General features: G+C 38.7%; 1 protein-coding gene across 1 annotated transcript; it reads right to left on the bottom strand.

The window, feature by feature from the left end:
- Positions 1 to 1,310: 1,310 nt before the first annotated feature.
- On the bottom strand, positions 1,311 to 17,238 carry LOC107190124. Its single transcript, XM_015578867.1, has 2 exons — positions 17,116 to 17,238; positions 1,311 to 1,663 (listed from the first exon to the last, which is right to left on the bottom strand). The coding sequence occupies exons 1-2, from the start codon at positions 17,226 to 17,228 to the stop codon at positions 1,372 to 1,374; spliced, it is 405 nt and encodes a 134-aa protein (XP_015434353.1). The 5' UTR covers positions 17,229 to 17,238; the 3' UTR covers positions 1,311 to 1,371.
- Positions 17,239 to 17,572: the final 334 nt, after the last annotated feature.

The following is a 17,572-nucleotide window of genomic DNA, read 5'->3' as shown; positions in this document are numbered from 1 at the left end:
ACCTCGTTACCGTTCGTTCGCGTAACAAATCGATCCGCAGCGGCGGCCACGGTTCAAGCTTAATTAATTTTCCGCCGCGATGTTTATCGCACGGCCGCAATGTCAACCCGACGTTTCAATAAAAAAGAAAGAAAAAAAAAACGTAATTGGCCCCACGTCGAGCGAATCGGTTGCGCATCGTGCTCACTCGTCACGATAACGAACGAGCCATCCAGAGCGATTACTTTGATTGGAAACGCACGAAACCCGTGGATTCCCGCGGAAGTGCGCTTGTAATAGGGATTGTTGAAGTAGAGCAGTGGTTCCCAACCTTTTCTAAAGTGCGGAACCCCATTGCGAGTAAAATTTTTTGCCAACACTTACCTAAATTACAATGAAATAAGTTTGTTGTCTATTATGTAGTTTATTGATACTATTAGTAAAATAAATCCGAAGCATCTTTTACACGCAAACAGTAATTTTAGGTAAGATAATAATAGCAATGCCTTGCCATTTATCCAATTATCGCGGAACACTTTCGAAATGCTTACGGAACACAGGTTGGGAACCACTGGTGTAGAGAAATGCGTATTTTATTATTGGTATAGATTACTCGTAATTTTTTGTACATATACCTATAATATTCGATTGAAACATAAAATTACAGTTTGAGGGATATTTAGGGGACGATCGATTTTACTAACAAGGGAATGTATCGAACCCAGACACACCGATTTTGATGCCCCCTATATGGGATATAGTTTGCGAAAAAATATTTGGCACGTATTTTTTTATATCGGCCATCGTCTATATTGAAGGGGTGAAAACAGCCCTCAAAGTTGGAGGTTTAAAACATAGTTTTTTGGAATATCTCGGGAACTAGAAGGTATATATTTTTAATAAATTATTTAAACAAATAAATTTAAAGAAAACCGTTTAGATGATTACATTCTCCATTAAAAAACACACAATTTACAAAAAAAAAATGTTTATACTCTAGTTCCCGAGGTATTCCAAAAACTATGTTTTAAAGCCCCAACGTTGAGGGCTGTTTTTACCCCTTCAATATGGACGATGGCCGATATAAAAAAATACGTGTCAAATATTTTTTCGCAAACTATATCCCATACAGAGAGCATCAAAATCGGTTTGTCTGTGTACGATATATTCCCTTGTTAAAAAAATCGATCGTCCCCTAAATATCCCTAAAACGGTAATTATCTGTTTCAATCGAATATCAGCCGTCACCGGAAGAAGAGCATACCAATCGATTACGAGTGCCGAAACGGGTTAAGAATAACTCGAATCAAATGGTATCCGGTTAGGGGGGATGTAACGTAGACGGAACGAAAGTCCATTTAAAACGTTGAACAACGCGGACGAAATATCGATTTAGTTGGTAAGTTCACTGACCTTGTGATGAGAGGAATGGCCCGTGTGATTGGCGGAGGTGTGATTTCCGGCGGGAAGAGATGCCAGGTCCTCGATGGTTAGCTCCGCTAAGGCGTCGTTCCCGCCGCTGCAACCGCCTAGCAAGCCGCCCGCAACGCCGCCGCTTCCTGGACTGCCCCCGATGCAACCTCCATCCGACCTTACGACGTTCGCGGAGGGCCTCTTCTGCACCCTCCTCGTGGTCACCAGTTCCTTCACCCCTGACAACTCACGCCTCGAACCACCCACGTATCTGAAAACATCACGCGCCGTTTCTGTTATTATTCACGCCTCGACTGTTGTACGAGCGTACGTAAATATACAGGGTGTTCAAAAATAGCATCGACTCTTTGAAATAAGGGATTCTTCGGATGATTTGGAAAAACTTTTTCCTTAGCGAAAATGTTATCCGAGGCTTTGTTCACGAGATATTAACGAAAGACCACGACCCAATCGGAGAGCGAGTCTGGCGGCCGAGCTTCCGCTGTAGCGCGCTGCGATTGGTAGCCAACGTTACCGCGGGAACTCGGCTGGTAGACTCGCGCTCTGATTGGTCGCGGTTTTTCGTTGATATCTCGTTAACAAAGCTTCGGATAGCATTTTTGCTAAGGAAAAAGTTGTTTCAAATCACCTCGCTAGTCTCCCATTTCTGGGTCCTCCAACATTTTTGTTATACACTGTGTGGGCTGCGAAAAGCTTAACAATTTTACCTGTATTTATATGTAATACTAGAACTACCAAGCAAGTCAAAATGCTGTGTCAACGATGATTAAAATGTCATAGCTGGACTGCGAACTTTATGCATTTATAGAGTGTGCAATCGTCTAAAGGTCAATACATTAAAAAGGTTCGAAAGTTTATTCAGGTTTTCTGTTCATTTTGAACCTGCGGGAACCCTTCGCAGAGTAAATAAATTTTTAGTTGCGTCCAGTTTCGAGAAATTGAACCATTAAAAATTTACATTTGCATCTAGTTAGAACAATACATTTCCTCAGATCTTTTGCAATTTTTATTACGCGGTATGAAAGCGAAGAAGTTAGTTAATTGCAAAAATTTGTAAATTTTCAGAAGTTTATCATGCTCATCGACCGATCGAAATAGATATGCGTTTACCGTTGGTAGTTCTAGTGTTAAGTGTATGTATTAACGAAGGACCGAAAAATGTTTACTTTCATACTTTATAGGATTTGTTGTATTGGATAATTAATATTCCTTATTAGTTTCCATCAACCCACGTCACTCTGACGGAATAATAATTCTCAATTCAAATTATCCCATAACCTCGTCACAAGACAAGTGGATTAATCGGTGCGAAGGTCGTAAGTTCAGTTCAACCGGCCGAGTGCATTTTGAAACAGTGACAGACACCGTCACGGTACCATAATGGCAGAACTTTTCCATTTACAGTCGTCCCGGATAAGATAACGCGAGGGAATATAAAGTTGGATGCGCTAGACAATGCCCGGGCAATGCAGTCGGTTTTACAAAGAACCCGCGCTGACGAAACGATGGAAACGTTTCGAAAGACACGGACGAGAGCCCACTGCCACCATCGGTGTGTTGCCCACGGACCGTGCCAAATGAGGGTGGATTTGAATTCGTATAGAAGTCGGTACTATTAGCGAGATTAGATCCTGCTGGGCAATCCACTCGGACGGACACCGGACTCCCCGGTCCAGTAAAGCTGTTCGAAATCGATCAATTGCTGTCCGCCCCGTTCTATCACTGTCCTCGTTCTGTGAATCGGGCTTTACGTGCTGGACGTCGATTAAAAGTGGACAAAAGTTATCGAATTTTCGTTGCTTTTCGTTAACGGTACCGACGTAAGAGCTTCGATGTACAGTTGAGATACATAAAAACGGACATATTCAATATGATTTTTGAAAACGAATTCTACATTAATATTTGCGTTTTTTAAATTGAGTAAACAGAAAAAATATTATAAAAAAATTATCTTTTAAAATAATAGATAAGAGGGATTTAATTAAAAAAATTATCTACCATTGGAATTATAATGAATATTTACGTCTGACAATTAATTGCGAATTGGATTGACTTTGTATGAAAAATGATCCTCAATGATAGCTTGAAGATATTATTATCGTAAAATGTGTTACCAAATTATTCAAAAGTTCATTTTTCTATTAATCCTCCGCGAACCCCATTATTTGATCATTAACATATCATTTTTCCGTGCCATCACAAACTCCGTAAAAAAATCTATAACCACTTAATTTTTTGTATGAAAATATCCTTTTTTTATAGCTAAATAAGAAGTGATTAACATCCCAGTATCAACTACATTTCCATAAGGTTCGTGTTAAAAAGACATGTATATAACGTTTCTTTCTCAACAATTTCATCGTTGACCTTGCGATTTGTTAGTAGCAATCGAAAATTGAAGCTGTTAAGAATGTTCTGTTAAATATTTAACTAAATCCATGATTATTACAAATTTACGGAAACCACATTAAGCTGATTAAGAAAGATATTCTCCGTCGATTTCCCGCGGTCAGTATCTCGGCTAATTAGCCAGTAAGTAGTAGAAGTCAATGGTTCGACGGACGATCGCGGTAAGGACGCGTTCGTTTCACGTTCCCGAGGACGCCACCGGTAACAAATTCGCTGACGCAAATCCTAGGCAGTCTCGTGGACTCTGTGCGATTAATAATTCACGAATCACGCGCTCGGGATTAGGATTACTGCGCTTACGTGAGCGCATCGCCGACTGCGAGACTTTACTAGCTAATGCGATTAACGCACTACGCTTTTTACATTGCATTCCCCTGTGAGCCGTCCCGTTTACTTTTCTCTGGTATCAGAGGACTTATCCCCGTGTTGAACAATAACGACCCTAATTTCAGTCTGATTTTTCACTTTCTCTGGTATCAGAGGACTTATCCCCGTGTTGAACAATAACGACCCTAATTTCAGTCTGATTTTGCACAATATTTTCCGTCGTTACAACGTGCCCAGTGTAAACGGATGGATTTAAATACTGGAGTCTATGATCGATGTTGTTTTTTTTTCTTATTTCGTATTTTTTTATGTTTTCAGAGGACTTATCTCTGTGTTGAACAATAACGACCCTAATTTCAGTCTGATTTTTCACAATATTTTCCGTTGTTACAACGTGCCCAGTGTAAACGGATGGATTTAAATACTCGAGTCTATGATCGATGTTTTTTTTTCTAATTTCGTATTTTTTGGTGTTTTCAGAGGACTTATCTCTGTGTTGAACAATAACGACCCTAATTTCAGTCTGATTTTTCACAATATTTTCCGTTGTTACAACGTGCCCATTGTAAACGGATAGATTTAAATACTGGAGTCTATGATCGATGTTTTTTTTTTCTAATTTCGTATTTTTTGGTGTTTTCAGAGGACTTATCTCTGTGTTGAACAATAACGACCCTAATTTCAGTCTGATTTTTCACAATATTTTCCGTTGTTACAACGTGCCCATTGTAAACGGATAGATTTAAATACTGGAGTCTATGATCGATGTTTTTTTTTTCTAATTTCGTATTTTTTGGTGTTTTCAGAGGACTTATCTCTGTGTTGAACAATAACGACCCTAATTTTAGTCTGATTTTTCACAATATTTTCAGTTACAACGTGTCCAGGATAAATTGATGGTTTTACAGTGACTCACAAGTTTGTCCACAATAAACTGTTGTTATTTCACCAAATTATTTACCAAAATGCGAATTTTATTTCAAAATTAAGAAGAATTCATCACAAAAAGATAATAACAGTAATGGTAAGAAGAATTTATAAATAGAAATTGCATATAAGTTTTGATACCTAATTGCTATTTCGGAAGTCTGTGAACGAATGCGTGAGTCACTGTAAATCCTGGAGTCTTTGTAACGGATACAGTTTTGCTTCTGTCTTGGTATTTTTGGATGTTTTGAGAGTTTTATTTTGATGACTGTGATTGGTGACCGGTGGTTTTATAAAAAGATATTCGACCTTTAAATAGAAAGTTTTAAAGCTTGGTGAATATAATTAATAACTGAAAAACGATCCAAGTGAAAAGTGTAGAATCAACAGAAATATTTATTTCGTAGCAGAACCTCACATAGAATATTTCATTATGATATTTTACCAGTAGTAAGAGTTTGGGCTATTATTAAAAGAAATTTTCAAATTTAATAGTCTCTTTTTAAGACTAATTTTATGGAGTCATAAATTATGTTACAACAATTTCCATTACCTGATTCTATTCTGACGTTAATAAGCTTCAAATAATATATTTCTAAATAGTTCCCTTGATCTACTGTGTGTCCCATTCGAAATGAAAATAAACTATATTTTTACACACTTCCACAATTGTAATTTCGTTCACTCGGCAAAATTTCATTCCGATGTTTGAATTGAAGCAACGTCTAAACTTGATCGCCAACAAAAATATTTTTGTTAATTTGCGTTCAGAAATAACCAAGAAACATATTCAATGCAACTCGGACACCGAGAGTGAAAGCGAAATGACTACAGACACTGTTGAAGTACACCAATTTCACTTTCATCCTCTTCATGAATATTCCAAATTCATTTACAAGTATCAACACAAATTGTTTCGTATAAAAGTCACTCGAGGATAATAAATTACTTTAATGAACATCGTCTTATTTCATATACTCTACAATTACAAATAAATATTTTCATGAAATTCGAGGAAAGTTTTGGGTCGCGTGTAAAATGGGACCACGATTCTACACTTCCATTCAAGAAGAAAGAAAGTGAAGTGAAGAAAGAAGTGGAGAAAGTAGCAGTTATGTGTCTCTTTGAAGATTCTCATTTTCTGAAAAAAGACTTCCTTCTTACCATTAACTTTCTTTTAATCTTCAATTTGGAATAATATTGAAGAGAAATATTTTTGTAATACAGTATTTCATGGTGTTTATGTTTTGACACTTTCAGTACCAAGTACTCCAAGGACAGTAGCTGTCTTTATCTTACTACAATATATTTAAAAAATCCATTGTCCTTACAGATCCACTTCATCCCTCTACATTACCCCCAGTTCAAACACAAAACACAATGAACACAGAAAAGAATGTAAAGAAAAGTACAACACCTCCTCCAAGAACCCCAAAGATCAGCCCACGAGACCACAGCTTCTCCTCCACCGCGAGCAGACAAATAATTCCAACCCAGGAAACCTTTGATCCCAATAACATCCCTGCACCCACCTCTTTCCACACGATACAATCTTAACAATACCCCGACACACGATCAAAACTTCCATCCAAGAATCCCCAAACCCCGTCGATCCATACCCACCACCCCGGTCACCAAATATTTGCCCATCAACCCTACCTTGACATTACACATTACAAAAACCCATCGCGCGGCCTAAACAGTGCCTCCTCCCCTTGCCACCCCACCTCCCACGCTATTGTTTTCCCAATTCCCAAGCACACTGTCAAGAGAGCCCACGGTGTGTCACTCCACGTAGCCTGAACAGTACTCTACCCATCGTGTGGCTCGAGTGCCAACGAATCCGTACACACACACACACACACACATCAATAGTACCCGTACCGAAAACCGATCCCATCATTCTCGAGAAACGTGTCAACCACCGACACTGCAAAACCGTGTGACAACTAAATCCACACCAAGAAAACATAGTCGAATCACAGGGGGTTGAACGAATCGTAACAAAATTGTATTACCCAGAGCCTGTCGTATCACCCCTCCAAGTGTCCGGTTCTCCTTCCGGTTTTAGGACGTCAACTCGACGACGTTCGAACTAGCGCGTAGTACACACCTCGTCGCGCGGCTCCGGTTTCCGCGAAGCATCACACAAAACGCCACACGCAGGACACCGTTACAGAACCGGCCGAAAACAGCTCAAGGCTCGAGAAAGGGGCGAGAAACTCCACCACCGCTCTGTGGTTCCTCTGTCCCCGAAGAACTATCGTTTGCCCGCTGCCACCGACTTTACTGTCGTCGGTGTTCTTCTCTCTCGCGTGCACACACGTATGTATCCGTTCCGATCGACGACGTTCCCCTCCCTCGGCTCCACTACGCGGCACGGCACACGGACGGCTCGTCTCTCCCGTCGTACCGACTCCCCCCTCCCCGCCCCGAGAGAACGAACGGAGCCCCCCCCCCCTTCGCCGCGTTCGCACAAGATCCTCCCACGGTGGCGCCTTAAGCCGCCCTGCCGAGTTGCGCGACGTCGCCGGCAGATCGCACCAGGGAAACCGCCGGCGAGGAATCGATCGATAGTGACGTCACGGTGTGCCCACCACGCGCAAGCGCCATAGTGCCGAACCGGCTTGTGTCGTCGCTATGACGTCGGCGTTTTTCGTCTCTGGATGTCACGATGCTCTCTTTTTTGGGATCTCTGGAGACCTTCGATTAAGTTATTCCTTTGGTACGAGGTACGAGTATTCTTTATATGTACGAGGTGTTGAAGAAAGGATTGCAGGCTTTATGCGCTTCTAGTTCTCGCCGACAGGAGTGACGGATCTAGTTCCGGAATGGTCCACCCTTCGATTTTCATGAAACTTTGTAAAATCGTACGAAATACTCTCGAATGAACATATTGTTCATTCAGAGAAATGTGCTGCTTTTGAGTTAGTTGTAGATTGCGGATGTTTATGCAAATATAGATTTTTGGGGGTTAATAGAGTGGAACCCAGATAGTACATGACTAGAATGTTTATTAGAATGAATAATTACCTCATTATGTTAGCAATATGTCAGTTAATTTTCAATCGGGCAAAAGAATCTTTGGCATATGTTCGTTTGGGAGTATTTACGTACGATTTTGTCAAGTTTCATAAAAAGTGAATGGGGGACCTTTTTGGAACTGCTGTCAAATTATTATTAATCGATATTTGTCCTGAAATAAGCCCTTTTGATGTGAAGCACAAAAATTTGAATATTGGCAGCAGACGTTAGATTTTCATCTTCCCCAAGTTAGAATGAGATATTCATAGCTATACGGAAATCGACCTGGATTTTTCGAGTATTAGGACACACTCGAAGTTTGGTCTCTTATTTTAGTAATATATTTTTTAAAAAAGTACAACGGTTCTGAGCAGTTCATTGTTTACTAAACTAAATATGATCGATCAATATTTTTTATAACTGTTTTTCAATGTACGTAAACATTACATTGTTCAAAGGTTGTCTGAGTTTTCCGATGAAAACACGTAGACTACGCTATTTTTGGGAATCAGTGATACGAGAAGTTTATGAATTAATCGATTAGGGGAGCAAGTTTTCGTGCTTCAGAGAATGCTTTTCCTGTCACTGGATGTCAAAGAAGAAAATTCTTGGGAAATTTTCAAGGTGTTAATGAATATCGGTTTATTCCGCGCGTGGAGTCACCGTGGCTGAGAAAATGTGACGTAAACAAGAAAATTATAAGCAGCTTATGAATTTTGTAAATTTACAACGTGAAACAGATGAAAATAGAAAAATTCGTGCAGTTTAATTTATTTTTATCCTATTAAAATACTTAACAAAGAATTGCGTTCTTGTACTTTTTTACATAGAATTATAAAAAAAAATGAATTTGAACTTCTTTAGAATACTCTCTAAAAGAATCATATCGGAGTAAATTAATCGAAACAAATAAAGTACTTGTGCTGAGTGCAATTAAAAAATTCTATACTATAACGCATTTACTATTTAAATTCGTTGCATTCGAAAGGATTTTAAAATCACACAATTTACACCAGTTTACTGAAAACAATTAATAAAATCATTTTAATGCATTCTTTCCCTCAGTTTTGTTTTAATACAATAATATAAATATCTGGGAGTAAAAGAAACTCCCTACAATTAACTAATAAGACTTTACTATGCTCTCTGATTTCTTATAAGAATTCTGTCAATTACCGCATTTTCTGAAATTTTCAATGAATCTTATTAACACGTATTTCCTCGTCATCTATAAGTTTTATAACTGTGATAAAAATAGCTGTAAATTATTCTGTGGTAGTTCTAGTGTCGATAAAAACTATGGACAATCGTATGTTTATTTCTTGACCGATCACTGACGAAGACATTTTATTTGATACTGTAGCAATAATAGGTCATTTACTTAAAACACGAAAAAAGGATTTCTTGAATGTCGATACTTTCGTTACTTTGTACAAACTGTCAATCAGGCGAGTCGTTCCCTAAAGGATACTCCGAAATAGTCTAGGCGTGAATTCCCCTGGTCTTTTCGACACGATTGTAGTAGTAAACCGAGAGGACAATACGTAGCGCCGTTAGAGGAGGAACAAAGACGCTTATCTTTCTGTATACGACCACGTCGATTGCTACGTCTCCTCCACCCCGGTTGAAATTGATTTCCCGCGCTGTTGCTTGCTCGTTCGTAACAGTTCGATACTAAGGGCAAGCCTATTCTGCACTGTGTTGCACGCAGTTTGAGAATCACTTCAAAACGTTACTGTTAACTTGCAAATTCTCGAAAATTCAAATTCTTTGCAATGCCTGTTCAATGTAATTTTTTTGAAACCCTGCTATACCTGATAAAAACATTTTCGATCAGACTGCTAATAACAGAGTAATCCCTATTGATCACGATTCCTGGTTCACCCTGTATATTCCACTGTGCGCAATTATTCTGTAATATTTTCTCAGTAATTCTACCTCACCATTCGCGATGATAACTGTCACCCAAACCGTCGCAAAATATAATATTCTGATAATTCTTGTTGATCATAAATACCTATTTAGCAAATACCGACACACGTCAACGCCTTGAAGTACTATCCTTGATGCACGACACTCGTTCGGACTTCAAACACAAATAGTTCAGAGGCCCCGTTCACAATCACCTTTAACTATTTCATATAAACAACCCTCGTAATAAATAACATCGTTGCACCGTTAATAATATTGCTGGAGGATTCGTAATCGTCGGAATATGCTCTTACGGCGTTCTTTGTTGCGCCCCCCGTTCCTTTACTATGGGGTTCTTCTCAATGACAGAGCACGCGGAGGGTCCGCCCGAGGAGGGGAACGAGGGGTGGGGGCGAGTAATATTGAATTTCCGAAAAGCGCGTCGGGTTTCAAGCGGATGATACGCGGTTTGCTTGCGCCGAAAGAGTTGACGGCGTTGGGCAGGGGCCAAAATATGTGTGCCTCCGGGTGTGTTTCGCGTGTTAGGGAAACACCGTCGCTTATGGGGGCCGTTTCGCTGGCCTGACTGCTAGGGGCATTTTGGGGTGTCCTAAGAACCGAACGAATCTTCATTGACCACATTATTCATGATTGGACTTTGCATTTTATACATTTCGAAAGTAGCGACCCCTGGTTACTGTGCCAGTACATTATTTTGATGTACAGTAAATTACATAATCATTAAAATTAACACTGACTGTACCGACTGCCGGTCAAATGACCGGTTTTAAATAGGGTATAAATAAGTATATAAAAGTCTCGGTACGGTTAGTGTTAATGTATTAAAATTTAATTAAGAATTTGCATAATTGAACAGAAAGTGTAAATTATTAACAGTTACAAAATAGTATTAATAATTATTGAAATTATGTGGTGACGATTTGGTGAGATTTCGACACGAATTTTATTGAAAAACTTAAGGGACACCGTGTGAATGAAGCTACAAAATGAAAAGAATAATACATTCCAAAAGAAAAATATATACTATGGGTTTGGAGAACTTGTTTAGAGAACGGAAAAATGTGTAATATGTAAAGATAAAAGCAAATGAAAGAATTCTTTTCTTCTCAAGTATCACATTGGGTTCGGTATGATATAGGAAACTTATTAAATCCGATGAAACTTATGTCTTTAGAAGCTCCCGCACACTATTGGCTCTCGATAATTACCTGTTTCCGAGAACAGCCCGCCTCTAGAGCACCAAATTCGGGTAATTATCGCGAGTATACTGTACCTACCACACTTTCCCCTTCCATCCCATAGTGTTCACTTCGATGCCCTGACGTTAAGAAGATCCTTTTCTTAAAAGGATTTTTTTTTAAGAAGATCCTTTCCTGAAAAGGATCTTTTCTTAAAAGGATCTTTCCATAAGATCCTATCCTTTTTCTAAGGCAAATATTTTACGTAAAAGTTGTTACATACATATAACACCATCGTTCTTCTTGCATCGATCATCTTTTGCTTAATAGCGAAACGTCACTTCTCCTATAAATCAATGCGTCTCTGTACATTTTAAACAGTAAATCTGTATTTTCTTACTCTTTCGTTGGTGTTGCAAACATAATGTCCGTATCGATGCTGAATTTCCTTCAATTTTCAACAACGATTTTCCCTCTTTCTGATCGATGAAATAAAAAAAAAAAACCGCAACATCGTCTACCACAACCGCCATTACTCTTGCATCGAATAAGACTTGACTCCGACATTCATTTAATTTCCATCCGAATAATTCCTCTCGCATAAAGTCCCGACCGTCCCATTACTCGACTTTCTCCGTTGCCCCGCTCTCCTGTCGATCTCGACCGTATTCAAATCGTTAACTCGACGTCGTTCTTTGAATTATCGTCACCGGCACAATCGAAGCCTTCACGACGGAGCTAAATCGTTCCCGTGTCCCGGCGAAAATTGCGGTAAACTCTTTCTTATCGGTCTGGATAGCTCGTAACAGAGGACGTTCCCGTCGAAATTATTGTCGCTCGTTCGCAGGAGAGACCAGCCTTTACTAGCACCGTCCTACGCTTCACCGAGTATTCCATTCGACCGAGACGAATCCAAATTCAATGCGGTGAATCTAATCGAGATGATCACCACTGACCCACTTCCGTTTCCCTCCTATCCCTAGCACGGGGATTCACCTTCCCCCTCCCCTTTCAGCGGAGCCTTTAATCTCTTATATTGTCGAGCAATTCTGTATCGACATTAAATCTCGTCCAGGATTGAAATGGAACGACCTCGGATCGTTGTTCCGATAGGAAAGTTGTGAAATTGCATTTTTTTTTTTGCCGATCTAGCAATCCGTAAGTTACCTAGAAATACTTAAACAATACAGTTATCACGAAATAAGCAAAAATATAGCGACGAACAGATAGCCTATTTTATGTATTTATCGTGAATGTGAATATGTAAAACAAACACAGTAAAAATTTTTTGAAAGGTAAGTATAAATATTACTGTACTTTGGACCTCGCGAAACTTGTAATAATGGAACAAAATCTCCGACATACATTCCAAACAAGTAGATTAAACCATAAAAATCTGAATTCGCATAAAAACCCGCAATCTAGCCACTAACATTGAAAATTACTACGTTATACTCCATTAACATCCTACATGAATAACCATTACTTAAAAAAAACCAATAATTATAGAGCTCTAGCATACAAAATACAGTCTAATAATTAAAAAATTTAATCTTGCGATTAAACTTGAAAATTACAAGTATCTCATATGCAATTAACTTCCTACAACAACCAACTATTGTTCTAAAACAAACAAAGACCCTCGAGATACTGAAATTAGAAAATCTACCGTAATAACCTTTTACAATGTTCAGATACCGACCAATTGCCGATAATTTTCACGGGATAGTTTCTCCAGGGATTTCTCGCGAGCTGTTAGAACCTCTGGATAATGGAATCCGTGGTGAGAATTCTTTGGAAAATCGAGGGAAAAGAGAGATAGACACAGAGAGAGAGAGAGTGGTGAAATAACTGAAATATACGAGTTAATTACGCGGGCATCTTAGCGAGGATTACTTAATTTAATCGAAGTAACTTCGCGTAACCAGAGATAGCTGGGCGGGAAAGAGGCCGAGTAATTGGAAGCCCGTACCGAAATTAGGCCCCGCGAATTTCGTCTAATTAAAGGCCGTTAAGACACGGCGACGGCGACATCTCTTCGTTCGCGTATCGCGTTAGGTCTAATTCAGACATCGTCGTGTCCGCCGACGTCACCGGGAGTGATTCATGCCGTAGCAATTTAATATTAACCGCGAGTAGAACGCGAACGCTATTATCATCCGGGGACGAGTCAATATTACGCGCGGACATACTGGTAAAATTACCTACATTGACCCTTGTGTAGGCAACCAAAATATTCACGATTATTGAGCAATCGGAATACTCCTATTCGGATTAGATAAACATAGATAATTTTACTTTCATACTTCTCCGAAACTCTTAGCTTTCCCTTCCTATAATTATATACAAAATTAGGAAAGGCAATTTAGAAATGGGTACCCGGTTGCTTAGACAAGGGTTAACCCTTGTGTGAGTAGCCAAAATATTCACGATTATTGAGCAATCGGAATACTCTTATTACGACGGATTAGATAAACAGATAATTTTACTTTGATACTTTGCTGAAACTCTTAGTTTTTTCTTCCTTTAATTACATACAAATTAGGAAAGGCAATTTAGATATAGGTACCTGAGTACCCGGTTGCTTAGACAAGGGTTAACCCTTGTGTGGGTAGCCAAAATATTCACGATTATTGAGCAATCGGAATACTCCTATTCGGATTGGATAAACATAGATAATTTTACTTTCATACTTCTCCGAAACTCTTAGCTTTCCCTTCCTATAATTACATACAAATTAGGAAAGGTAATTTAGAAATAGGTATCTGAGTACCCGGTTGCTTAGACAAGGGTTAACCCTTGTGTGGGTAGCCAAAATATTCACGATTATTGAGCAATCGGAATACTCCTATTCGGATTAGATAAACATAGATAATTTTACTTTCATACTTCTCCGAAACTCTTAGCTTTCCCTTCCTATAATTATATACAAAATTAGGAAAGGCAATTTAGAAATGAGTACCCGGTTGCTTAGACAAGGGTTAACCCTTGTGTGGGTAGCCAAAATATTCACGATTATTGAGCAATCGGAATACTCCTATTCGGATTAGATAAACATAGATAATTTTACTTTCATACTTCTCCAAAACTCTTAGTTTTCCCTTCCTATAATTACATACAAATTAGGAAAGGTAATTTAGATATAGGTACCTGAGTACCCGGTTGCTTAGACAAGGGGAAACCCTTGTGTGAGTAGCCAAAATATTCACGATTATTGAGCAATCGGAATACTCCTATTACGACGGATTAGATAAACATAGATAATTTTACTTTCATACTTCTCCAAAACTCTTAGTTTTCCCTTCCTATAATTACATACAAATTAGGAAAGGTAATTTAGATATAGGTACCTGAGTACCCGGTTGCTTAGACAAGGGTTAACCCTTGTGTGGGTAGCCAAAATATTCACGATTATTGAGCAATCGGAATACTCCTATTACGACGGATTAGATAAACATAGATAATTTTACTTTGATACTTTGCTGAAACTCTTAGTTTTTCCTTCCTTTAATTAGATACAAAATTTTGAAAGGAAATTTAGAAATGCGTATCCGGTTGCCTAGTTTTTTTGTAAGGGGTATAGAAGATTATAAAAATTATACATCTTGGTTTTTTTTTAAATCTCTTAAGACATTGTACTAAAACTATCATGTATTGGATCCTGCATAAAACTTTTGGCCAAGGTATATAATACTAAGAGCCCACATAAACTGATGCACTTAGTGGAGTATTAATTTTACAGCGACGAAAAGTGGGAGTGTTGTATTCTTAAAGAATAAGCATAAACAGCAGTGAATTTAAAATATCGTTCGAACCCTTTGGTCGACGAATATGGCATATGATGTTAAAAAACAATGGAATATATTATTAAAGTATAAATTATTGGTATTCGATTTTCTTAATAATAAACACGATTTAAATTAAAAATAAAAACACTATTATCATCAATGTTGAGTAGTAAGGAATTTATGTTGAATTGTGAAATTACTTAACCCTTATTAGTTGAGATGGAAATCTTATTAAGTACATATTGAATAAAAATACAATATTCTAGAAATCCTTCTCACCAGTTAACAGCTAATATATCGTGTGATATAAATTTCCTGAACTGGAGTTAAACGACGAATTAATTTTATCAGGGAGAAAAGTTGAGCGAGGACCAACCTGAGAATTCTCAGCGGAGTTCGCATGCGCTCTGTAATCCGACGATTTGTATTTTGTGGTCACGCGGCGACTGTGACTCATTCGCCATGCCAGCGGAGCACGTGCACTAATGGACAACAAAATATACTCGAGAAAATAAAGAACGGTAATCACGCATATTAAGCGAGCTTCGACGAGAATACCTCCAACTTCTAAAACGGTTAAGCAATGCTCCTTTTCTTTATCTTGTTATTCGACTATAAATTCCCTATACTTAAGATCTAATATACCTCGATGAATGTTTATACATTGAAATGTTTATAACTTTAAATGTCTTTCATTTAAAAGTTTGAAAACTTTCTATTCGTTATATTGAAATTTTTGTTTGTGATCTTAGGTGCCATTTCTGAAGTTATAGAATGTTAAGTTAATAATTTTTAATTTGCTACTTGCGTTGTAAGGTGAGTAGAATACAATAATTTTCTAAGAAATCGTATTTTTTGGTGTTTCCTGGCTGACCAAGCAGTGACGTAAAATAACGTCAATTTAAAAACGGAAGAACATTTTGTAAACTTATATAGAAAAGAGTATTAGTAATGCTATTATGGAAGACGTAAACAAATTGTCGTCTGGTAAACAGATGAGTGGAACGGGAGTATTGATCAACAACGTCTGTATCTACTTAAGGTTCATAAGCTCTTTAGCAGGGATACACAGGTGTTAGTAAAATTCATTTAAGCTCTTACGTAACATCTCTTTATGGTTGTATGTATAAAGAATCTTGAAAATCATTACTACAACCTATGTACCTAAGGATCATATTGTCGAAAAAATTTGTAGTTTGACAGTACCGTTTTTGGTATGGAATTATCAAAGAAAATTGGAATTGAAGACGATTCCAAGAATGTGTTGACAATGATGGTGGAGACTCTTTGAATAGAAAATACATTTAACATGATATACAGGGAGTCCATAATCCCGTATCTGCTTTATAGAAATCGTTGACTGAAGAACAAAACCCAAAGGGTATAGGAAAAGGATATTTTAATGAACAACTCGAATAATTTCTTCCAGTAATTCCACCACAAAAAATTAGACTTTTTTCCTTAAAGACTTTATGAAATCTCAGGTGTATTATCGAAAAATCGGGAATTTGCAAATATTGTAAAGCAGTGGCACAGATTACTCCACGGATGTTAGAAAATGTTTGCTGTAAAATAGCTGACCGATGCAGAGCTATAGATGATGCTCATATGGAATCCAATTACTTAAGTTTCTGTGCCTGTCTATTAGTAGAACAAATCCTCTGAACGGTACATTAAAGCATTCCTTGAACAACATCCCCATGGAGTTTCCATCTTTCTTCAACAATTACTCCAAAATACTTAGGGATATCGTGGAAACCCAGTACAGTAAATCCTCGATGAGTGTTGGAAAGCTCCTCGGCACAGAACATTAAATATTTCATAAACTAATGGCCGCATACTGTTGAAATAAATACCATTGACTTCAGAATCTCAAACTCTATCACTGAGCTAAACCTCATAAAAACCTCAACATTACAGCTGGGGACCTCTGCTTGTCAGTGCCGAGGAGTCTTCGAACACTCACCGATCATTTACTGTACTGCGTTCACACTTCCCTTTTCCCTAAAAAAGAGTTACTTCCATATAAACATTAACATTTCTTCTGAAACATCCTGTATTCGCTCGAGGACAGAATAACTGGTCCCGATCGTTTGCAACAAACCAATCTTACTCACCTTTCGTGATCGTGACCGTAAGACGGATTGATTCTCCTCGCGTACAAGGAAGCGCCGCCCTCGGACATGTAACCGTCGCAGAGGTCGGATAGCGTTCTGCTACCGACGTTCATCCCGCCTCGAAGAACTTCCCCGTCGCTGAGGTAACCGGAGGCGACGTCGATGTCCGCGTAATCGTGACCGACATGGTGATGAGAGGACGAATGAAGGATCGTGTACTGCCTCGTGGTGGTCCTGTTCGGCAAGGTCTGAAGGGCCCTAGCGCCGGGCGTGTAACCGCGGAGCAACGGCTGCATCGGTTTCACTGTCATTTCAGCCTCGTCGTCCGCCATCGAGCCACCGCCACCGCCGACGGAAGTCGAACTTTCGGACAGGACCTGCAAAGTGATGTGAATTATGTAGCGACCAGAGATGTTAGGATTTGTCACGTGTTACGATTATATCCAGTTACTGTCGC

Source organism: Dufourea novaeangliae, unplaced genomic scaffold (assembly GCF_001272555.1).
Source record: "Dufourea novaeangliae isolate 0120121106 unplaced genomic scaffold, ASM127255v1 scaffold172, whole genome shotgun sequence".
Taxonomy (NCBI): Eukaryota; Metazoa; Arthropoda; class Insecta; order Hymenoptera; family Halictidae; genus Dufourea; species Dufourea novaeangliae.
This window is presented reverse-complemented; position numbering and strand designations above follow the sequence as displayed.